The following is a 25,557-nucleotide window of genomic DNA, read 5'->3' on the forward strand; positions in this document are numbered from 1 at the left end:
CATGAAAAGATACTCTCAAGAATTTCACCCGGATTTTTTAGTATAACCCCAGAGACTTCTCCAGAGACTCCCGCATACGTTATTTTTAGTAATTCCTTCAAAGATTGTTCCACAAAATTCTTAAACAAATACTGAAGTGCATCAAATGATTTTTCTTAAATCAATTTCGTTAGAATTTCGTCCAAGATTTCCGATTGAGTCTGTAAGGGTATGGGGCGAATAGAAACACTTTCTGACATGTTTGAATGTGTACAACTTAAACCGTGTGGATAAAAACCAATTTTATTAGCCTTAAATATGGGTCGCGTCTTCCTTTACTCAGACCCCAATTACTGTTTAAAAATAAAAATTATATCGTACAAAGATTTATGAAAATGTTGTATGTTTCTATTCACCCCGTTATGGGGCGAATAGAAACACTGTTCAGTAATTATCAATACTTTTTTTCATTTTAATGGAAAAATAAACACATTTTTAAGTGCATCTTGAAGAAATATCAACATGTATTTACTTAGTGAAGAAAAAAATTAAAAATTTTAAAACTAAGTTCAATTTTCGATCATTGAAGGCCAAAAGCCAAAATGGCGGATGTTTCAAGCTATCAAAAATGATTGAGATTTCAATATTTTTTTCTCATCTTTTTAATGAGAAATGTAGCAAAATTTTAAATTTGAAAATAGTCTAGGGATACTCTGTTGTTATTGAACTAATGGAGGAAAAATATTTCAGTAGGTTTTTAAAGTTTATCATTACATAATAGTCGCATTTTTAACTGAAGATCGTTTTGTTTCTATTCGCCCCACTTTTTCTATTCACCCCGTTTTACGGTACATTTAGAAATTACTCGACAGATTGCTCCAATAATTGTTTTGTCTGAAAATCCAGCAGAAATTGTCTGCGAAATTTCCCAAGGAAGTTCTCGAAGAGTTTATTTGTTTTAGGGATGTCTCCAGTGAATTGTCAAGGATATTTTTAAGGCATTTTTGGGGCAATCCCTCAAAAATCCATAACTAAATTAAATCCTATATATTAATCGTGATGAACTCTACTGAATATATGTGAAAAACTCGCTAACTTCTGAAAATGTTTTGGAGGTTTTTTTTTAAATGAATTTATAATATGATTAATGAAAAAAAAAAAAAAAACAATTGAATCCCGGAATAAAATCCTGCAGGATTTTCTGAAGGCATACCTTGTAAAACATTGAACAGAATCCGTTCAATTATTTCCAGAAATAATTTTGGAGCAATTCCTGAGATAAACCGCAAATGAATTCACCAAGGAATTCATATAAAAATGACTGTAGAAATAACTGAACTCATGGGAACTCGTCGTATGAGTTATTATTTTAGGAGTTCCTGAAAAACTTTTAAATAGTTTTTTTAAACTCTGGGATTGACCTTTGTGGATTGTATATTGATTTTTAGAAGGTCTGCTAGAAAAAGTTTGAAGGAAATTCCGGAATAGCATTCTGGGAAAATCTCTGTTAATGTTGTTTCCTAATTAGATATTTTGAATCAGATATCAATGCAAGGCGAAAATAATGAATTTAGAGACCATTTTGTTTACATTAAAATAAAGAAAAATGACCTGCTACCAGCCCTGAGTTAAAGACGCCCCTTTTACGTCGCAAAATCCTTACCTGTTCTTGGATCTTGGCCTCCCGCTGCTTGTCCTCACGCATCTGTTTCTTCAGTTCGGCCGGATGCCGTTCTCCGTTATTGGTTGCTTCCATTTCGACGCTCGTTCAACCCCAAAATCACACAATCCGAACAACAACGGGATTCACACGGATAAAAACGCTCCTAAATCCTACAGTTTATTTAATCGATACAGGAAATACTTGCAGCCTAATCCCCGTCGTCTGGAAACTATCGCACGGAGCCTGTCTCGCCTTGTAAAATACTGATCGGTGGGAACTGATGGCAAGATGCCGCAAAATGACTTCACAAAAGACGCGAATTTCAACACTTTTTCCTAAACAAAACGTATAATTTCCAACGCTTGGACAATTCCTGAAGGTGTTCCTTCAACTTACGGTAATAGTGGTTGGAAAACACGAGGAAATCGCTATTTTTCCGATTGATAAAATTAAAATGCACAGACGGACACTTTTTTTTTTACTCTCTGGTGAATGAAAACATGAAAAGCCGCGATGCAATTTTGACGCAACTTTGTTTGGGTGCGAGAGTGTCGTCTACACTGCCCAATGCACGTGATTGGCAGTGATGCCAAGCGCTCTCTGCTGCCATGAACATTAGAGTGATGCAAATTTTGAAATGTTTGCTCCCCTATTCCTAACCGATTTTAATTATGGTAAATAGCATCCTCCTAATGTTTGAAGTGATTCAGAAGAAATTTGACTGTGCACACGCCATTTGAAGTGTGGAACAATACATCATCTGTGTAATTTCAACAAATTCTGAAAAACTTTGATTTCTTTTGTATTTTTGGAAAGTAAATGACACATGCTTCGCAATATGAAGCATCCCAATGTGACATGATATGTGTAAGAAATGAAATATAAATCAGCACAAAATCGATTTTTCAGCATGTGTGAAAATTACACGCAGATGTGTTGGTCCAGAAGAGCCCGATTTTGTTTAACTTTTTTAAGAGAGTGATCATAGATGACCTACAATTCGTATGTAGTTGATAATCCGTTAGGCCGGAACAAATTTGAACTTTTGTCAACCCCCCCTTTACATTTTTCAAAAAGTCAGAGGAGGAAATTAAATAAAATGTTTAATTTTCAAAGTTGCTTTTCATTATTTTTCATGTTTTTCGCTAGTTTTTAATCTGTTTGTTAATGCTAATAGGTTTGGGATTCTTCTTGAACGTTTTTCTTTTAAAATAATGTTGACGCCATTTTTACTGTAACAGTATAGCCATAGATATAAAGAGCCTTGCAGAATAGAATGACTTTTACCGCGAGCTACTGTGTTGGTGTTGTCTCGCTCTCGCTTACGGGAGATTTGAAAACAATACTCGCAGTACAAGTCAAACATTTTATAGCGCACACAGCCTAATGCAGCAATTACTTCTTAAAATTAATTTGAATACATATTTTCTTAGTGGATTCTTCTTCTTATGGATGTTCAAATATTGAAAGCGCAATCATCATTCACAAGCTGCGTATCAATAATGTTATTCAATTGGTGATCTAACGCAACGATAAAATGCGTAGATGGCGCACTTCTAGAATACGGATTAGTGCATCTTAATAAAAATTTCTAGTGATAACTTTGGAAGAAAAATCACCACAATCATTTAACTGACAAGATTTTTGCAATTTAAGGCACAGGAAACCGTAAATGTTCGTTTCAAATTGAAAAACTTTTGCAACCTAACCTCACTTTTGATCGCCAATACCTTGTCTTCATTGTGATGTGTACTGCCCATACTCGCAAAACAGTCCCATTTGAATTTTCATCACTTTTGAGTTTTCGTCATGAATCATGTTTATTATTAGTGTACTTCATGGTATCACACTTAAAGTTGTATCTTTGTATGGACAAAATGCGAAAAAAATACCAAATCATGTGCGTCCCATATTGAAAGTACTCGCAAAAGAGTCCCACCAGAAGATTACAACGAAATTCAAGCAAACCTATTCCTGTTATGATTTATTTAATCTTGCATCGTAGTTTTCATCCCATAAGCAAAAGAAATATCACACATTTCAATGTTTTAAACCATTTTTATTTCATAAAAAAAATATGTTCTGCTTGACATAACTTGATATTTTTTTCACAATGCTTCTGGTGAGATAAGTGGTAGAAACATGTCTAATCCTTATAAGACTCTAAATTAAAAATAATGTAAACAGCTTCCCTCCAAGTCAAACCTATAGCTGTTATAACATTCGACTTCTGGCCAATTATAAATTAAATCTTCGGTAGGTTTAGCTTCCAACAACATGGAGAGGGAGGCTTTTGGGCCAACATGGGAAAAGGCACATCTCCACTGGTATGTTAAAATGTTGAGGAATAAGAAGGTCCAATAAGAAGGCAGCATTATGGATATTGAAAAAATGTCCAACAGCTTTGCCGAAACTAATCACAACTTACCCGCCTGGATAGGTACATGTGTTTCAGATCCAATACAAACGTGCTGTAGTTGAATCCAAAGTATTTTAATTGTTGGCCGGCCGCAACGCTTCCATCGAACCCAGGAATGTCCTCAGGGCTGTCACTATCACCACCGAATTGTTTTATATTTTATAAGTAGTATTTTATTGTATAATATTGCAATTAAAAGATGAAAGCACCAATAGGAAAAGGAAAAGTGCTTTGGAATGTATAGAAAACTTTGCAACTAATGTGTCAAGGTGCGCGATAACAAAGTAAGCGAGTCCCAAGTAATGGGACTGGTATGCGAGTATATTTGAATGTGATGAGAAAAGTACTCGGATAACGAGTCCCACCTGCAAGTATCTTTAATTTGTACACAAAAAACAATCTCATTAACAATATTTCAGTAGTTGATCATTTTCTTAAACTCTTGTGATGATGTGTTGAGTAGTGCCACTAGAATTTTCTGCTGCCTGCAGCGGCGATGCGAAATCTTTAGCAATAATAAACTGACACTTATATTGAGCTGTTCGGTAATCCAATCCGCATGGTTATTAAATTAATTAACTCATTACGCGTGGTAAAGATGGACAAATTATGGGTGAAATTATGAAAAAAATCCACGTGCTCGGCTGGGATTTGAACCCAGGACTCTTGTATGCTAGACGAGCGCTTTACCAACTAAGCTACCGAGCCACTTGGTGACCCAATAACTGAGTTGGTTACAAGTTTAGAATTCAAATCCCTACAGACCACGCGGTCCCCCTTCATAACCAATATCCATCCATCTCTTGTTCCTACACACGCGGAGCGAGCGAGTGCGATTTATTTAGTGTTGAAACTGTTTGCCTATCGTACCTACATCGCTTCCACAACAACTGTATTGTGGAAGAGTAAAGATGTGGGAAGGCTATCAACGTGTCACTTGAGTGAGAACGACACGTTGATAGCCTTCCCACATCTTTACTCTTCCACAATACAGTTGTTGTGGAAGCGATGTAGGTACGATAGGCAAACAGTTTCAACACTAAATAAATCGCACTCGCTCGCTCCGCGTGTGTAGGAACAAGAGATGGATGGATATTGGTTATGAAGGGGGACCGCGTGGTCTGTAGGGATTTGAATTCTAAACTTGTAACCAACTCAGTTATTGGGTCACCAAGTGGCTCGGTAGCTTAGTTGGTAAAGCGCTCGTCTAGCATACAAGAGTCCTGGGTTCAAATCCCAGCCGAGCACGTGGATTTTTTTCATAATTTCACCCATAATTTGTCCATCTTTACCACGCGTAATGAGTTAATTAATTTAATAACCATGCGGATTGGATTACCGAACAGCTCAATATAAGTGTCAGTTTATATTAGAGTGTACTGCCTCTCTGTAGTAGTCATGTCGTCACTTGAGTGAGAACGACACGTTGATAGCCTTCCCACATCTTTACTCTTCCACAATACAGTTGTTGTGGAAGCGATGTAGGTACGATAGGCAAACAGTTTCAACACTAAATAAATCGCACTCGCTCGCTCCGCGTGTGTAGGAACAAGAGATGGATGGATATTGGTTATGAAGGGGGACCGCGTGGTCTGTAGGGATTTGAATTCTAAACTTGTAACCAACTCAGTTATTGGGTCACCAAGTGGCTCGGTAGCTTAGTTGGTAAAGCGCTCGTCTAGCATACAAGAGTCCTGGGTTCAAATCCCAGCCGAGCACGTGGATTTTTTTCATAATTTCACCCATAATTTGTCCATCTTTACCACGCGTAATGAGTTAATTAATTTAATAACCATGCGGATTGGATTACCGAACAGCTCAATATAAGTGTCAGTTTATATTAGAGTGTACTGCCTCTCTGTAGTAGTCATGTCGTCACTTGAGTGAGAACGACACGTTGATAGCCTTCCCACATCTTTACTCTTCCACAATACAGTTGTTGTGGAAGCGATGTAGGTACGATAGGCAAACAGTTTCAACACTAAATAAATCGCACTCGCTCGCTCCGCGTGTGTAGGAACAAGAGATGGATGGATATTGGTTATGAAGGGGGACCGCGTGGTCTGTAGGGATTTGAATTCTAAACTTGTAACCAACTCAGTTATTGGGTCACCAAGTGGCTCGGTAGCTTAGTTGGTAAAGCGCTCGTCTAGCATACAAGAGTCCTGGGTTCAAATCCCAGCCGAGCACGTGGATTTTTTTCATAATTTCACCCATAATTTGTCCATCTTTACCACGCGTAATGAGTTAATTAATTTAATAACCATGCGGATTGGATTACCGAACAGCTCAATATAAGTGTCAGTTTATATTAGAGTGTACTGCCTCTCTGTAGTAGTCATGTCGTCACTTGAGTGAGAACGACACGTTGATAGCCTTCCCACATCTTTACTCTTCCACAATACAGTTGTTGTGGAAGCGATGTAGGTACGATAGGCAAACAGTTTCAACACTAAATAAATCGCACTCGCTCGCTCCGCGTGTGTAGGAACAAGAGATGGATGGATATTGGTTATGAAGGGGGACCGCGTGGTCTGTAGGGATTTGAATTCTAAACTTGTAACCAACTCAGTTATTGGGTCACCAAGTGGCTCGGTAGCTTAGTTGGTAAAGCGCTCGTCTAGCATACAAGAGTCCTGGGTTCAAATCCCAGCCGAGCACGTGGATTTTTTTCATAATTTCACCCATAATTTGTCCATCTTTACCACGCGTAATGAGTTAATTAATTTAATAACCATGCGGATTGGATTACCGAACAGCTCAATATAAGTGTCAGTTTATATTAGAGTGTACTGCCTCTCTGTAGTAGTCATGTCGTCACTTGAGTGAGAACGACACGTTGATAGCCTTCCCACATCTTTACTCTTCCACAATACAGTTGTTGTGGAAGCGATGTAGGTACGATAGGCAAACAGTTTCAACACTAAATAAATCGCACTCGCTCGCTCCGCGTGTGTAGGAACAAGAGATGGATGGATATTGGTTATGAAGGGGGACCGCGTGGTCTGTAGGGATTTGAATTCTAAACTTGTAACCAACTCAGTTATTGGGTCACCAAGTGGCTCGGTAGCTTAGTTGGTAAAGCGCTCGTCTAGCATACAAGAGTCCTGGGTTCAAATCCCAGCCGAGCACGTGGATTTTTTTCATAATTTCACCCATAATTTGTCCATCTTTACCACGCGTAATGAGTTAATTAATTTAATAACCATGCGGATTGGATTACCGAACAGCTCAATATAAGTGTCAGTTTATATTAGAGTGTACTGCCTCTCTGTAGTAGTCATGTCGTCACTTGAGTGAGAACGACACGTTGATAGCCTTCCCACATCTTTACTCTTCCACAATACAGTTGTTGTGGAAGCGATGTAGGTACGATAGGCAAACAGTTTCAACACTAAATAAATCGCACTCGCTCGCTCCGCGTGTGTAGGAACAAGAGATGGATGGATATTGGTTATGAAGGGGGACCGCGTGGTCTGTAGGGATTTGAATTCTAAACTTGTAACCAACTCAGTTATTGGGTCACCAAGTGGCTCGGTAGCTTAGTTGGTAAAGCGCTCGTCTAGCATACAAGAGTCCTGGGTTCAAATCCCAGCCGAGCACGTGGATTTTTTTCATAATTTCACCCATAATTTGTCCATCTTTACCACGCGTAATGAGTTAATTAATTTAATAACCATGCGGATTGGATTACCGAACAGCTCAATATAAGTGTCAGTTTATATTAGAGTGTACTGCCTCTCTGTAGTAGTCATGTCGTCACTTGAGTGAGAACGACACGTTGATAGCCTTCCCACATCTTTACTCTTCCACAATACAGTTGTTGTGGAAGCGATGTAGGTACGATAGGCAAACAGTTTCAACACTAAATAAATCGCACTCGCTCGCTCCGCGTGTGTAGGAACAAGAGATGGATGGATATTGGTTATGAAGGGGGACCGCGTGGTCTGTAGGGATTTGAATTCTAAACTTGTAACCAACTCAGTTATTGGGTCACCAAGTGGCTCGGTAGCTTAGTTGGTAAAGCGCTCGTCTAGCATACAAGAGTCCTGGGTTCAAATCCCAGCCGAGCACGTGGATTTTTTTCATAATTTCACCCATAATTTGTCCATCTTTACCACGCGTAATGAGTTAATTAATTTAATAACCATGCGGATTGGATTACCGAACAGCTCAATATAAGTGTCAGTTTATATTAGAGTGTACTGCCTCTCTGTAGTAGTCATGTCGTCACTTGAGTGAGAACGACACGTTGATAGCCTTCCCACATCTTTACTCTTCCACAATACAGTTGTTGTGGAAGCGATGTAGGTACGATAGGCAAACAGTTTCAACACTAAATAAATCGCACTCGCTCGCTCCGCGTGTGTAGGAACAAGAGATGGATGGATATTGGTTATGAAGGGGGACCGCGTGGTCTGTAGGGATTTGAATTCTAAACTTGTAACCAACTCAGTTATTGGGTCACCAAGTGGCTCGGTAGCTTAGTTGGTAAAGCGCTCGTCTAGCATACAAGAGTCCTGGGTTCAAATCCCAGCCGAGCACGTGGATTTTTTTCATAATTTCACCCATAATTTGTCCATCTTTACCACGCGTAATGAGTTAATTAATTTAATAACCATGCGGATTGGATTACCGAACAGCTCAATATAAGTGTCAGTTTATATTAGAGTGTACTGCCTCTCTGTAGTAGTCATGTCGTCACTTGAGTGAGAACGACACGTTGATAGCCTTCCCACATCTTTACTCTTCCACAATACAGTTGTTGTGGAAGCGATGTAGGTACGATAGGCAAACAGTTTCAACACTAAATAAATCGCACTCGCTCGCTCCGCGTGTGTAGGAACAAGAGATGGATGGATATTGGTTATGAAGGGGGACCGCGTGGTCTGTAGGGATTTGAATTCTAAACTTGTAACCAACTCAGTTATTGGGTCACCAAGTGGCTCGGTAGCTTAGTTGGTAAAGCGCTCGTCTAGCATACAAGAGTCCTGGGTTCAAATCCCAGCCGAGCACGTGGATTTTTTTCATAATTTCACCCATAATTTGTCCATCTTTACCACGCGTAATGAGTTAATTAATTTAATAACCATGCGGATTGGATTACCGAACAGCTCAATATAAGTGTCAGTTTATATTAGAGTGTACTGCCTCTCTGTAGTAGTCATGTCGTCACTTGAGTGAGAACGACACGTTGATAGCCTTCCCACATCTTTACTCTTCCACAATACAGTTGTTGTGGAAGCGATGTAGGTACGATAGGCAAACAGTTTCAACACTAAATAAATCGCACTCGCTCGCTCCGCGTGTGTAGGAACAAGAGATGGATGGATATTGGTTATGAAGGGGGACCGCGTGGTCTGTAGGGATTTGAATTCTAAACTTGTAACCAACTCAGTTATTGGGTCACCAAGTGGCTCGGTAGCTTAGTTGGTAAAGCGCTCGTCTAGCATACAAGAGTCCTGGGTTCAAATCCCAGCCGAGCACGTGGATTTTTTTTCATAATTTCACCCATAATTTGTCCATCTTTACCACGCGTAATGAGTTAATTAATTTAATAACCATGCGGATTGGATTACCGAACAGCTCAATATAAGTGTCAGTTTATATTAGAGTGTACTGCCTCTCTGTAGTAGTCATGTCGTCACTTGAGTGAGAACGACACGTTGATAGCCTTCCCACATCTTTACTCTTCCACAATACAGTTGTTGTGGAAGCGATGTAGGTACGATAGGCAAACAGTTTCAACACTAAATAAATCGCACTCGCTCGCTCCGCGTGTGTAGGAACAAGAGATGGATGGATATTGGTTATGAAGGGGGACCGCGTGGTCTGTAGGGATTTGAATTCTAAACTTGTAACCAACTCAGTTATTGGGTCACCAAGTGGCTCGGTAGCTTAGTTGGTAAAGCGCTCGTCTAGCATACAAGAGTCCTGGGTTCAAATCCCAGCCGAGCACGTGGATTTTTTTCATAATTTCACCCATAATTTGTCCATCTTTACCACGCGTAATGAGTTAATTAATTTAATAACCATGCGGATTGGATTACCGAACAGCTCAATATAAGTGTCAGTTTATATTAGAGTGTACTGCCTCTCTGTAGTAGTCATGTCGTCACTTGAGTGAGAACGACACGTTGATAGCCTTCCCACATCTTTACTCTTCCACAATACAGTTGTTGTGGAAGCGATGTAGGTACGATAGGCAAACAGTTTCAACACTAAATAAATCGCACTCGCTCGCTCCGCGTGTGTAGGAACAAGAGATGGATGGATATTGGTTATGAAGGGGGACCGCGTGGTCTGTAGGGATTTGAATTCTAAACTTGTAACCAACTCAGTTATTGGGTCACCAAGTGGCTCGGTAGCTTAGTTGGTAAAGCGCTCGTCTAGCATACAAGAGTCCTGGGTTCAAATCCCAGCCGAGCACGTGGATTTTTTTCATAATTTCACCCATAATTTGTCCATCTTTACCACGCGTAATGAGTTAATTAATTTAATAACCATGCGGATTGGATTACCGAACAGCTCAATATAAGTGTCAGTTTATATTAGAGTGTACTGCCTCTCTGTAGTAGTCATGTCGTCACTTGAGTGAGAACGACACGTTGATAGCCTTCCCACATCTTTACTCTTCCACAATACAGTTGTTGTGGAAGCGATGTAGGTACGATAGGCAAACAGTTTCAACACTAAATAAATCGCACTCGCTCGCTCCGCGTGTGTAGGAACAAGAGATGGATGGATATTGGTTATGAAGGGGGACCGCGTGGTCTGTAGGGATTTGAATTCTAAACTTGTAACCAACTCAGTTATTGGGTCACCAAGTGGCTCGGTAGCTTAGTTGGTAAAGCGCTCGTCTAGCATACAAGAGTCCTGGGTTCAAATCCCAGCCGAGCACGTGGATTTTTTTCATAATTTCACCCATAATTTGTCCATCTTTACCACGCGTAATGAGTTAATTAATTTAATAACCATGCGGATTGGATTACCGAACAGCTCAATATAAGTGTCAGTTTATATTAGAGTGTACTGCCTCTCTGTAGTAGTCATGTCGTCACTTGAGTGAGAACGACACGTTGATAGCCTTCCCACATCTTTACTCTTCCACAATACAGTTGTTGTGGAAGCGATGTAGGTACGATAGGCAAACAGTTTCAACACTAAATAAATCGCACTCGCTCGCTCCGCGTGTGTAGGAACAAGAGATGGATGGATATTGGTTATGAAGGGGGACCGCGTGGTCTGTAGGGATTTGAATTCTAAACTTGTAACCAACTCAGTTATTGGGTCACCAAGTGGCTCGGTAGCTTAGTTGGTAAAGCGCTCGTCTAGCATACAAGAGTCCTGGGTTCAAATCCCAGCCGAGCACGTGGATTTTTTTCATAATTTCACCCATAATTTGTCCATCTTTACCACGCGTAATGAGTTAATTAATTTAATAACCATGCGGATTGGATTACCGAACAGCTCAATATAAGTGTCAGTTTATATTAGAGTGTACTGCCTCTCTGTAGTAGTCATGTCGTCACTTGAGTGAGAACGACACGTTGATAGCCTTCCCACATCTTTACTCTTCCACAATACAGTTGTTGTGGAAGCGATGTAGGTACGATAGGCAAACAGTTTCAACACTAAATAAATCGCACTCGCTCGCTCCGCGTGTGTAGGAACAAGAGATGGATGGATATTGGTTATGAAGGGGGACCGCGTGGTCTGTAGGGATTTGAATTCTAAACTTGTAACCAACTCAGTTATTGGGTCACCAAGTGGCTCGGTAGCTTAGTTGGTAAAGCGCTCGTCTAGCATACAAGAGTCCTGGGTTCAAATCCCAGCCGAGCACGTGGATTTTTTTCATAATTTCACCCATAATTTGTCCATCTTTACCACGCGTAATGAGTTAATTAATTTAATAACCATGCGGATTGGATTACCGAACAGCTCAATATAAGTGTCAGTTTATATTAGAGTGTACTGCCTCTCTGTAGTAGTCATGTCGTCACTTGAGTGAGAACGACACGTTGATAGCCTTCCCACATCTTTACTCTTCCACAATACAGTTGTTGTGGAAGCGATGTAGGTACGATAGGCAAACAGTTTCAACACTAAATAAATCGCACTCGCTCGCTCCGCGTGTGTAGGAACAAGAGATGGATGGATATTGGTTATGAAGGGGGACCGCGTGGTCTGTAGGGATTTGAATTCTAAACTTGTAACCAACTCAGTTATTGGGTCACCAAGTGGCTCGGTAGCTTAGTTGGTAAAGCGCTCGTCTAGCATACAAGAGTCCTGGGTTCAAATCCCAGCCGAGCACGTGGATTTTTTTCATAATTTCACCCATAATTTGTCCATCTTTACCACGCGTAATGAGTTAATTAATTTAATAACCATGCGGATTGGATTACCGAACAGCTCAATATAAGTGTCAGTTTATATTAGAGTGTACTGCCTCTCTGTAGTAGTCATGTCGTCACTTGAGTGAGAACGACACGTTGATAGCCTTCCCACATCTTTACTCTTCCACAATACAGTTGTTGTGGAAGCGATGTAGGTACGATAGGCAAACAGTTTCAACACTAAATAAATCGCACTCGCTCGCTCCGCGTGTGTAGGAACAAGAGATGGATGGATATTGGTTATGAAGGGGGACCGCGTGGTCTGTAGGGATTTGAATTCTAAACTTGTAACCAACTCAGTTATTGGGTCACCAAGTGGCTCGGTAGCTTAGTTGGTAAAGCGCTCGTCTAGCATACAAGAGTCCTGGGTTCAAATCCCAGCCGAGCACGTGGATTTTTTTCATAATTTCACCCATAATTTGTCCATCTTTACCACGCGTAATGAGTTAATTAATTTAATAACCATGCGGATTGGATTACCGAACAGCTCAATATAAGTGTCAGTTTATATTAGAGTGTACTGCCTCTCTGTAGTAGTCATGTCGTCACTTGAGTGAGAACGACACGTTGATAGCCTTCCCACATCTTTACTCTTCCACAATACAGTTGTTGTGGAAGCGATGTAGGTACGATAGGCAAACAGTTTCAACACTAAATAAATCGCACTCGCTCGCTCCGCGTGTGTAGGAACAAGAGATGGATGGATATTGGTTATGAAGGGGGACCGCGTGGTCTGTAGGGATTTGAATTCTAAACTTGTAACCAACTCAGTTATTGGGTCACCAAGTGGCTCGGTAGCTTAGTTGGTAAAGCGCTCGTCTAGCATACAAGAGTCCTGGGTTCAAATCCCAGCCGAGCACGTGGATTTTTTTCATAATTTCACCCATAATTTGTCCATCTTTACCACGCGTAATGAGTTAATTAATTTAGCAATAATGTTCAGTTGCGTTTTTCTCGACATGATGATTTTCCTAATGGGACTGTATTGCGAGTATGGGCAGTGTAAACGATATGGATTTATTTTTTGTTGAAGAATAAATTAATATTTATGGAAAAAATTACTCCATAAATTAAAATCTGGATGTAGAATAAAGCTGCTTTTCAGAACACATCATCTCAAATTCGCTAATGTTTGCAATTAACATGGTACAAGTTGCCGTAGAAGAGCAATATATTTCACAGTGCCAGTTTTCTTCAAATATTTTTACAACCAGAGGGTTATAACATAAATGTAATATCAAATCAATATTATCTAAGCTTAATTTAAAGCTCTAAGTGCAACATTTTTGCAGTGTTCTTAAAATCGTAACTAGTTGAAATTTAGTAAGTAGATGAAAAAACCGAATTTAGTACTATACCATTTAATTCCACTAGAGTTTGTATCCTTTGACAGATACGCGTATTTCGACCTCAACTGTAAGGCCGTCTTCAGTGTCGTGTACTAGACTCGACTTAGTCGAGTCTAATAGCATAATGAAAAAAAGAAAGGATTTTCATGAAAAGATCGATTTACCAAGTAAGAAACTTATTTGTCTAGTTGCAAAGTTTTAATGCTTTTCTTTTCAACATTAGCGGTTTTTATAAGCCTATGCTGAGATAACAAATATGAAAGTACACCTAAACTGCCGCAAATCGCAAGTCAGTACCATCTGTAAAAAATAAGCATTGAGAAAATTGACTAAGAAGTTTTCAATCTCGTTTTCCTTACGAATATTCAAAAAAATCCAGGAGATTGAAACATGTTTCGATCTCAATGAAACTTTCAAAATTTGCATTTCATTCCGTTACCTTTACGAGAAAAATAAAAAGATGATTCATTTTTGTGCTACACGATGCGAAAATCTGCAGTGGGGCTGACATGTGTTTACTTTTCATTATGGGACAGTTCGAGTTGGGGTTTCTTCCTAATTTTTATCCTTCAAAAAGTGATTTCTCGTTTGTGCAGTTGAAAGATCATTAAAAGATATAATAAAAGCTGATATCAACTCAATTTTGACCAAAATGCAGATGGGACTGACTTGCGGTTTAGTCAATAATTTTCAGTAATACAATACCTTCAATGATCTTTAATAGTTTCTTTTGTTCTAAAGTTTCTATGACTTTTTAAATATTTGAAGCAAATTGCTTTAATATTATGACTTAAGTTTTTATCATACTTCCATTCATAATAGTGTTATAGAGAATTTGAAATCATCAATAGCAAGCCCGTAATTAGTCAAAGTAAGTTTTGGTTTTAGTTAGAATGCTTCATCAGAATAAGAAAGTCTTATCTGAAATGTCATTTGCTCTAATTAACATATTATTTTAAAAAGTTACATTGTCCGTTTATTTCATTGAAAAAAAAATTGTATTGTCGAATTTGTACTTCCATTTCAACCGAAATGCTAGTTTTATTGAAAATCTGATAAATCCCGGCATCCCATCCCGGGAGCATAGATTTTTGTCCCGAATCCCAAGACAAGCGAGATGGCCGGGAAATGGACACTCTATTTGGCAGCATATGAGAAAAAAAAATGATGAATTTACCTGAATTTCCATTTCATTATTTATTATTCAACCAAATGCTTTTTATCAGCCCATCTCAAATTACGTAATTGCATAAGAGGGAGAAAACTGTGTAATTCTCCGATTCGTTTTTTATTTATTTATTTATTTATTTATTTTTGAAATATGAATTCAAAATTGAACAAAGTGAGAACGATTATTTTTCTATTTTAATTGAACTTTATTTGTTATTTCTAACAAATTCAGTAGTTACGGAAAACAATTCCATCCCAGTAAGTGGTTTTCTGCCAAGCACTTCAATAATAACAGAACATATTTATAATTTAGTCAGTTATTGAAAGTTTATGAACATGTTTTATTCCTTTTCAAGCTTTTAGTTAGGAATTTTCAGTTAATATTAAGTACGATGTGCAATACTATTAAATAAACGTTTTCTTCCTAAAGCGTTACGTACTTTATGGTTGATCCCTTACGTGCATCAAAAATGTACTCACAATTAAAAATCTATGAGTCATCAATTCTTTTAATGGTTGACTTACTGATGTGGATTGACGCATGGAACTGGATGTATCCCACTTGCCCCGTTTAGCGAGGTAACAGCGTATAATGGGTCATTCTAAAACTTTTTTCTAAGGTTTTCACAATTTAGAAATTATTCGATCAATTTCATGAACATACCAGTAAACATTTTGACAAAATGTGATCGTATTGTTGAATTTGAAAAATATTAACATTTGAAAATAATATTGAACTATTTTGTCGAACTATCGTTTTATTGGGTCCCACTTGCCCCGCGGTACCTAAGATAATTTTACGATGAAGAACATTACCGAAGACTGCGAAACAATTTTGTAAAAAAAGTTATTAGGCCTTATAATTCTCCAAAACATTTTGCGCATTTTTTATGTTATTCCTTTACGTGTTAATCATCGTCACCTTGTCAGCGTCCAAAGTTTTGAAAATTCGCTGTTTTTGGAACTTTTTTCACAATATCCCTTCTTTTAAATTTTCTTATATTCTTCAGTAAAACTCAATAAAATTCGCTTTCTAAAACCACAGAAAAATCTAAAATACATTTGTATTTCTCGAAATTACAGCGATTTGAATTTGGGGTCAATATGACCCCAAGGCAACGTACTATTTTGTAATTGTAATTGTAATTGCTCAATCCACACCCTGGCAGACAATTATCCGCCCATCTAGACACGGGCTGGGTGAGGACCTACCAAGCCTCCCCCGTTAACATGTCCTATACCGTTTAGCACACCGGGACCTTCCACAAGCAGGCGCCGGAATTAAAGCGGTCCCACAAGCTTCAGATACATTAAATAGATATAGTCCCTCTGGCACTAAACCGAATAGCGGCCTTCATATCATCACTAGCACTGCCTATCCCGCACGCCAAACAAAATGCCGGAAGTAGCGTGCCGTGTAGAACATCCGATGTTCTACACAGCACATCACCTCCGACACCATGCTCAACGTACAGCAAAGACATCGCTAATAAAAAGCGGAATGCGTCATTCGATTCAGTGCCAGAGGGACTATAAATGTAACGAAGAGGAAATGAAAAGATAGTAGAGATGGTTTGGTTGTTGGATTGCTGAAACGAGAAGAAATAAAGTCATTACGTTAAAACGTGGTTTTTATAGTTGAATAAATGTATCGATAGTTTCTCATCTGTTTCTTTTCCGTGTCGTAGTTGCGTCGATTCTATCCACCTCGAGTTTTGTCGTCTCCGCTCGAGCAATGAGGACCGCGATGAAATGAAAATATAAAAATATGACCATTAGTGTTTATCTATTATTTAATGTGGTTCTCATTTGCTTTTAAATACCTAAGTAACATGTGAACTCTGCCTCTATCAGAAAATTCTAATGAATTATATTTTATTCTCCTGCACTTTCCCTAACACAAAGTATTCCTATTTAGTAAGACATTTACAAGTGCAAAAGCGCAAATAAAAGTGTGGGACCTCATCGAATCGCCCTCAGAGCACTCATTCTTCGATTTGCGAAAAATGAGTCCGCTGAAAACACCGACCCGACTCGACGCAATCGCGCACCTCTACCAACGCCTCCGCACATGTAAAAACTTCTGCGATAAACCTGTGGTGTGAAAGAAATGCGCAATATTATTTTAATTTCAATCCTAACTGCATGACCCGTAGGCTCTATGCGTATGATTGTTCATTATTTTAGCTAAATATACCAGTTATTCCTGTACATCAGCAGAAAAGAAAAACGATTAAGAATATCTTGCAGCGTAAAGTTTAAGTGATCAAATATTAATTCTTTCTTCGAACCTAATTTCATTATACATTGGGTTATGCTATGCTTCGCGTGTGATACGAACAATTAGATTTATCAATATAATGCATTAGCATCCAAACAAATACCCTAGAAAATTTTCTTATTGTCCGACAAACATTTCAAAACAATTACGAACTGCAAAAAATCAACGGTAACTTTACTCAACAAAGCTTTCATTCGATCACCCTTAAAATACACAGTCATCAGTAGACCATGCACTATAATATCCTCCTAATATAACGCAGAGCTAAAAATCCTCTCTTGCGTTACCCAATCTGAACAAGAAAACATTTTCAAATACTTCCCATAATTTGTGCACTGCAAAACAGATTCCACTTTCTACGTAATGTAACCTAGTATGAACAGCTGCCCAACTCTCCAGACCTGCGCCCTCCAAGATCCAAGGTGCTGCTGCCTTACGTTCAAAACTTCTTTCCTCAAAGTCTGTCTATCAATTCCGAACTCTATTGCATACTACCATACCAATCAGACCCTATTCCTGACAAGACACAGAGTCATAACCCCAATGTGATGGATTTACCCAGTAAATCCACAACCTTGTCCTAACCCCTCTTACGTTTCGCTATCCTCGAAAGTCACCCATATTGATGCTTGGCAAAAAAATATCAGTATTCAATCCACAAATCCCAAATTACACCACATTACGTTGGTCCGTTTGGCGTCGCCGGTGGATACCTGTTCTGACATTCGTTTCTTTTAAACTCCATTTCAACCATGTCCCTCCACTTTATCAATACGAATGTTGACGAATCACGATAATCTGAAGATCGTGACCAGAACGGAGGTAGGATAAATCACTAGGGACCAACTACCACCATCCCCAAGGCAACGTACTATTTTCACAAAAAAAAAAATACTCTAGAAAATTATTTCTCAAGATAATTGGAAAAAATCCTTCCGCATATAAAAAAAACTCGCGGAAACTCACAAACGTTTGAAGAAATTTCCCAAATCGGTTCACTAAGTGCTCTGGGGTCATATTGACCCAAACCACAGACAAAGGGTTTAACAATTTCAGAAAATAAAATATACAGTCGACTCTCCACATCTCGATGATTGCTTCGGTCCCCTCATTCTGCGTACGAATTCTCTCTCTCCATATCTCGATATCTCCACATCTCAATGTGATCCTGTTCATTTTTTGTTCCCAATTTTCTTTCCGTATGTCGATATGAACATCATAAAAGGTTACTAGACCTGATTTAGGTGATTCAGAACAATTTGGAAACTCGAAATGACGTTTGTTTGTTTATTATTTTCCTAGAGACGGAGTGATTTTCAATCTAATGTTCATTAAAAACTTGTTCTTTGTCTCGATCTCTCCATATCTAGATGGTCCTTTTGATATCGAGATGAGGAGAGGCGGCTGTAATATTATTTTTTGCAAATTCTCATCGTAATAGGCTGTTTTTCATCACGCCAATCTTCCATGAAACAGCCTACTTTCCTGCACTGAAGTATGCAGTGCGGGAATAGTCGTTTTTGAAACATTTACAATGAACACTATTTGATGAAGATTAAAGAGTTTATCACTCATCCTTGACAGCCTTGTTATAGTAGATCTTGAATTTGGTCTAAAACCTCTTAGCGAAGAGCATTTTTATAAATCGTAAATCCCCATATAGCGTCAAACGCCCAGAGGTATGCAATGTCATATATACTTTACGTAGTTCATTCTTATGTATATCCCAACAACGGTTCATTTATGTCGAACTCAATGTCATAACATAAGAATTGATCGTTCTTAATTTAGTGAAACGTATTCTTTCTGATGTCATGTTAGTTTCAACTTAAAACACTTTGTATGTGATTTTTTCTATAAGGTCTGTACTTTAATACACAAAATGGATTCCAAGTTCTCTATCAACATACCATCAATGCACCGGTATCCGCTCATGTTCCAGTACCCCGCTCATACTTAAAAAAGATGGGTTTAAACAACGTATATTTGTAAATTTTAGCCGCTAGCTATTTCGAATCGACATGTTAAAGCATACTGTGAGTATTTTCGTATGTATTTACTCAAGCAACCTTACATTTTAACTCGTGAGCGGGCTACTGGAACATGAGCGGGTACTGGTGCTCTGAAGGTACCGTTTTGATTCATATTACGGACACTTGAGGCTTCAGTGAAGTACAACTAATCTGAACACATATAAGTTCTATCGTTCTGTATGAATCTTTAGCTTAATCAGGCATTGCAAACACTTTTATTTCGAATGGTGGGTGAAGATTCGGATGCCACATCTTAAATTCGCTTTAATCAATAAAAATGTTCGGCCTCTTCATTATTTTTATTCCGGACACAACTACACTTTTGCTTCATATTCCGGACACTTTGATTTGAATTCCAAGCAGCTCTTGAAAAACACAATCAAGTCAATAATTAAACGCACTAAGCCGTTAGAAAGACGTCAAAACTAGTTGAACATATAAACATCATCTGTCAAAATGGGAAACTTTTTGACAGCACATTTTGAAACATTTCTAGTGAAGTCTTTCCCATACAACGTAGTGTCCGGAATTTGAAGCTGTCCGGGTTTCGAATCAAAACGGTACTCCAGTTCCAACTGCAATGAAGTCAAACATAAGTTTGGTTGAGAAGTCCCATGTGTTTCCATATCCATTATCAAAGTTACCTTGAAACCGAAAATTTACTATGAAAAATTATAGACGGATTTCAAATGAATTGTAATCTTTTAACTGCCGTCGATATCTAAGGTACCAGTACTCGTTTTAAAAATATAAAATAAAAATCTTTAAAACAGGATGCAGAAATAATCAGATTTTCTTTCAAAAAACTACCATAGTTATCCCGTTTTACGGTACATACTATGGAGCGGTGATAAAAATATTAAGTACCCGAGCTGGGGCAAGTCATTATAATATTTTCAAAATAAAAAATATGTAATTTAGTTGAACCGACGTGAATATCATTAAGTTTTGTCGAACTGATAATTCATATTGCTCGAACTGTAAGGTGCTAGGGTGCATGTTTGTTGAACCCAATCAATTCGTGTTCACCCTTGTAAGTCATAAGATTTTATTTAATACGAGAAATCCAAAGATATTATTCTAAGAAATTGCAAATTTCTAAATAAACACGCCGAAGACGACTCCCAAAGATAAACCAAAACATTAGCACACATCACCATTCAAATCAACTATAATCACGGATTTCACGTTCATCTCTCCAAAGAAGACAAAACGGCGAAGACAGAGAGCGATCGGTGAGACTGATCTAAATAGGACTATAAATGTGAGAAAATTACAGCACGAGGTAAAAAGACTTCCACTTCCCCATGGCTCTATTGGGCGGCTTGCGATAGTTTCCATCGACGAACCTCCATCAGATTTAATCACTTACAGATAGGTATTTCCGAGACCTTTTGCGCACTTTAAATCAATTTACTTCTACGATTTTACCAACTTAAGTCAAACCTTTTCCATTCACTTTCGCAGCGCACCGCACACGACACAAAATACGCACGAAGAAAGGAAAAGTTCTAACGCTACTGCTCACCTATCCAAGAGGACCAGATTCAGCGCAGAGAGAGAGAGAGTGGGAAAATGCGGAAAACGTCCACCGGTGGGAGTAAAAATAGCCAGAGCACGGTGCTCCCCAGACCGTTATTATCAGAAATAATTCTTCATCGAATCCGTACTCACTAGCTGAACTGCATGTCAGAATAAAACAGTGATATTTTCACGGTTTTTTACTGACCGTTATTATAATAAGAAATACACCATCAATCAAAGCTAGTTTGTATAGGAGTAATTCTCGCTGAGACAGGCCCACTATATACACTTGGTCTATCAAAATGTTCCATTATGGATCCGACGGAAATAAGGACAAACATTTATGTTTAATATATTTTCTCCGAGCGTCGCGACTAATATTTGAATAGTGCGTTGTGTTCATAAACATCGTAAGAATGCGTCACACATGTTATTATGACAGTTATGTCGGGAACGATTCACACGTCGCGTGTCCCACACGCGCGTTCCGATTTGGTGGGCGCGTGACAATAATTTATGATAATAAATCTTCGAGCTGTTTAGTAGAATACCTATAAGTAGATGAAAAAACCGAATTTAGTACTATACCATTTAATTCCACTAGAGTTTGTATCCTTTGACAGATACGCGTATTTCGACCTCAACTGTAAGGCCGTCTTCAGTGTCGTGTACTAGACTCGGCTTTCGAGTCTAGTACACGACACTGAAGACGGCCTTACAGTTGAGGTCGAAATACGCGTATCTGTCAAAGGATACAAACTCTAGTGGAATTAAATGGTATAGTACTAAATTCGGTTTTTTCATCTACTAATAATTTATGCTCATTTGAAAGTTCCTGTCGAGTAAGTAAAGAAACTGCATTTTGGTCTGCGGTTGGTCAAGTTGTTGGACCTCTCGGTAGTTATGATTAAAACAGTTTTTGAGGACCCCTCGAATTTTGACAATTGGGTTGTTTTAGTGATGGAAAATTCACAGTTTTTGTAGCTTGATCGGAAGAGCACATTGTTCTAAATGTAACAAGATTGTATTGCGCTTTCATATATTAATTTTGATATACACTCAGAAATAAACATAGTCACAGAATTACTTAAGTTTATGCATTAATGACTACTTTTTATCTGTCTCTCTTTCATTCTGCACACCAACTGTCATTTCGACTGGGTTGAAGCTTAGCGATGCTTCAACCTAGGTGAATTGACAAATAGGAATAAAATCCCCTGCAGGATGAAAGAGAGACAGATAGAAAATAGTCATAAATTACTAAAGTTTAGTCATTCTGTGACTATCCGTGTTTCTGAGTGTACTGCCCATAAAAGCATAACTGTCTCATATAGAATTGCTATCGATCGAGAAATTCATCGATGAAATGAAAATTGATCGTTGGATTATCGCCAATTCAGTGTCGATACAGTGACTTCGAAAGTTAAAGATGGGTAGATTTTTTTTTGCACTGAGTTTTTTTTCGCTGAAACTAACTAACGAAAACTACCTAATGATAGATATATGTCAGTTAACCCAAATTTGGGTTATCCCACGGAAGAGACGAATTGCGTCAAAAGAAGTCAACGTTAGGTTGATTTGTGGCTCCGTGTAGAAATCAACTGATTAGCACAGATTGGATAGAGATTTTTTTATCTGATAACGATCTGGGGAGCACCGTGGTAAAGGTTGATCCATCCACCGACAGGGTTGCCTCTTCAAAACTTAGAATCGTTTGCGCGTGCGCGCTAGTTAATGCTTCGATTTTACCGATCAACTATTTATTTATTGATTCATAAAAATTACTCTAATCAACTACAAGAAAGGTATATTATAAACATTTTTTTTCTTTCTTCTTTTTTTGTCTTTCAAATTTTCCATGGTGCTCTTGCAAAACCACTTTTCAAATGGATTAATTCGACTTATCAGATTGTTCTATTTGTTCGTGAGAAATGTAACTGCTCAACGTTAATAATTCACTTTTTCTTGAGCTATATTTCTAGTATGAAATTATGTTGGACTTTTTTTTATGGGTCGTCGATTTTTCTCTATTCTGATGATATTTTACACGTTTTATAAATTGTTCAAAGAACGAAAAGACGAGACGAAACAATGTATCCCCACTAACAATCACAAACAGTATTTTAGATACTGTTGGGAAATCTCCAAACGCACCAATATGTCTTCTTTCAGTTCTGAATGCTCTTCGCTGGATTCGTGGACAGAATCTATACGCACTTCTTAAAAGGACAGTTACTTGAGATGTTTCAGACGATGGCATCAATCGCATTGGTATTCTTCAGATCTGAAGAGCATTCGCGGAAGGTATTAGGTATACTTACGGTCGCACGCCTTACATGCTCAGATATCCCCGGGATCGCGTGCTTCGGCGTCCGGCCAGATAGGCGATCAGCACGATCACAATCAACAGGATCAGGGCGCATCCGACGGCAATCGGAACAATGTCCGGTGTGTCGATGGCATCGCAATCCTTGGCGATCGAGAATTTGGTGTTCTGCTTGTTGTGGAACGCTTCGAACTGCAGCTTAGAGACGGTTACGGTCGAGGTGGAATTGTCACTCGCGGTCAAGTTGAGCATCTGGGGGCGGTTGCAGTGATAGGACATGTCCGTCGGGGTCTTAAACAAGGTCTGCTTGTTTTCCAAGGTGAGTATCTGGTTGTCTGCAATACATAATGAAGGATCATTTGATTGTGTTCCAGATGCTTGCAATATGACCAGTAGGGTGGCTCATAATGATCTAACTACAAAAATATTAAGTCATCCAACTTTGAATTTTCACAGTAACAACAAGTTTGAATTTTCACAGTAGCTTCTGCGGATACAAATGAGCAAATTTGGGGTGATGAGGGTTTTATAACTTAAGATCTTTACAGTTTGATAAACAAAATAATATAAAATGGGCCACCTTAATGACCACACTTACCCTTCGCATTGGGGAAACTCTCTCCGAAGACCACCAGGTAGAAGCTCACTCCGGACAGGGCAAACTCGTGTTCGGTGGTGTTACGCTTGAAGCTGACCGTGAGGCGGTTCTTCTCGACGGATTCCGGACCCCACAGGAGCTCGATGAACTGGGCATTGTCGGCGCAGGAACCGTTGACCACGCGGGCACTCTTCGGCACATCGTACAGAGCGTGGGCTGGTTTGTCAGCTGCAATGGGAGAGATAGGGAAAAAAGCGGGAAATTAGCGTCGGTGGCATTACATAAATGCTGCTCATGAATGATGGTAGGGACAAAACGAAGTGGGAAACAGACGTCATCATGTCAATCGGTTGGATGAGTGTCTTCACGTTTTCCAGGGGTTAAGAAGGCTCGGAAAAGGGTGGCGAAAATCAATAGGATTATAATTATTGCGCATTTCACGGTCTACGTGTTTTTAACAAAAGTGGCAAATTGGAGTATCTTTTCATAATGAAAATACGTTATGAACACCAACAGGATATAGGGTCAGGCGGGGCAAGATGAGCACCCTAAGGATTAGCGCGATTTAAGCCTACTTAAACGTTCTTATTTTGGTAAAATTGGTAACCATCCTTATCTTTTACATTATTACTTTGACCTCCAACCATTAAAAGTTTTAAAAAGTGATAAATAGTTTTCCAAATAATACGTTAAAAAATAGCTTTTTTATCATCGGTCAAAAAAACTGCGGGGCAAGATGGGCACCCCCATAAAAAGAAGCAATTTACTAAAGAAAACTATTATTTTTCAATGCTTGCAATATCCCAAGATATTATCTTTAATATCTGATAGTATTTATCTTCAACTAGCATAGTTTTTAAAACTTTTATCAAAAAATAAATAACTTTTCATAGATTGCTAAGATTTTACTTAAAAATCGATTAAATTTGTTGTTTGTTTATATTTTTTTTTAGAAAAACTGTTTGTGCAAAGAGGATACCGCAAGTCAAGCCCACAGCTAAATGTGGTTCTATAATTTCACACTTTTACTTAATTTTGAACCTGGTGCTCATCTTGCCCCGAGGGTGTAAATTTATTAATATAATCTAAACAATTGAAATATTTTTTAAATTTGATAAAATTTTTGCTCCTGATTATCTACAGAAGATTGTTCTATAAGTATACGACCAAAAACGTATGAATTTAATGGTTTACGCAACAAAAATATCACTCTTTAATGAACAAAACTTATATGAAAAAGTAAATTTTTGGTCTTCTATGTATTTTTGACAATATTTACGTTGTGCTGTTGATTTTTTAGCTAAAATTTATGGCCATCATATCAATTTAATGATATTCATCAGAACCCCAAATAATTTATTGAAAAAAATCGGTAGGAACGACACAAACTAGGGGTGCTCATCTTGCCCCGGGTGCTCATCTTGCCCCACATTCCCCTAACTTCTACAAGGATCTAAAAAAAACTTGTGACCCTTCTTTAGAGGATTCTTTAGATTTTTTTTGTGGTGTTTAGTTGGAGCTGCCTGACAGCATAATTTGTCAAGGCTGAACTATCGGTCTGGCTTTTGCCAAGTAAGTTTCCCCTCCAGGACCAATACGCAGAGGGCCTAGACTATGGTGCTCACATGAACACTGTTTTTTATTCGTATTGTGACGTGGTAGTTTTTGAAAAATACCCATATTACATTACTTCTGAGAAAAGGAAGCATTGTGAAAATCAGCAACTCCATCAGAATTTTTTTGATATAGTAGTGTAGTAGTGTTATTACTAATAATGTCTAGTCGAAATGGTTTTGAATAATTTGTTATTTAAGTGCTA

General features: G+C 38.5%; 2 protein-coding genes across 3 annotated transcripts in view; both read right to left on the reverse strand.

Moving 5' to 3' along the window:
- Positions 1 to 20,810, reverse strand: part of LOC5574507 (alpha-taxilin) — a 42,605-nt gene extending 21,795 nt beyond the window's left edge. Inside the window, exons 1-2 of one of the 2 annotated variants that reach the window (XM_021845580.1) lie at positions 20,663 to 20,799; positions 1,643 to 1,805 (exon numbers count right to left, since the gene is read on the reverse strand). In XM_021845580.1, the coding sequence (XP_021701272.1) occupies positions 1,643 to 1,735 (93 nt within the window). In that variant the 5' untranslated portion in view covers positions 1,736 to 1,805; positions 20,663 to 20,799. Of the gene's footprint in view, positions 1 to 1,642; positions 1,813 to 20,662 lie in introns of both variants that reach the window. The other variant, XM_021845579.1, reaches the window with a different exon arrangement.
- A 1,747-nt stretch (positions 20,811 to 22,557) lies between these two features.
- Positions 22,558 to 25,557, reverse strand: part of LOC5573863 (lysosome-associated membrane glycoprotein 1) — a 49,878-nt gene continuing 46,878 nt past the window's right edge. The window contains exons 3-4 of the mRNA XM_001654844.2: positions 23,739 to 23,966; positions 22,558 to 23,475 (exon numbers count right to left, since the gene is read on the reverse strand). Of these exons, the coding sequence (XP_001654894.1) occupies positions 23,147 to 23,475; positions 23,739 to 23,966 (557 nt within the window). The 3' untranslated portion in view covers positions 22,558 to 23,146. The remainder of the gene's footprint in view (positions 23,476 to 23,738; positions 23,967 to 25,557) is intronic.

This window comes from Aedes aegypti, chromosome 2 (genome assembly GCF_002204515.2).
Source record: "Aedes aegypti strain LVP_AGWG chromosome 2, AaegL5.0 Primary Assembly, whole genome shotgun sequence".
In the NCBI taxonomy this organism is placed as follows: domain Eukaryota; kingdom Metazoa; phylum Arthropoda; class Insecta; order Diptera; family Culicidae; genus Aedes; species Aedes aegypti.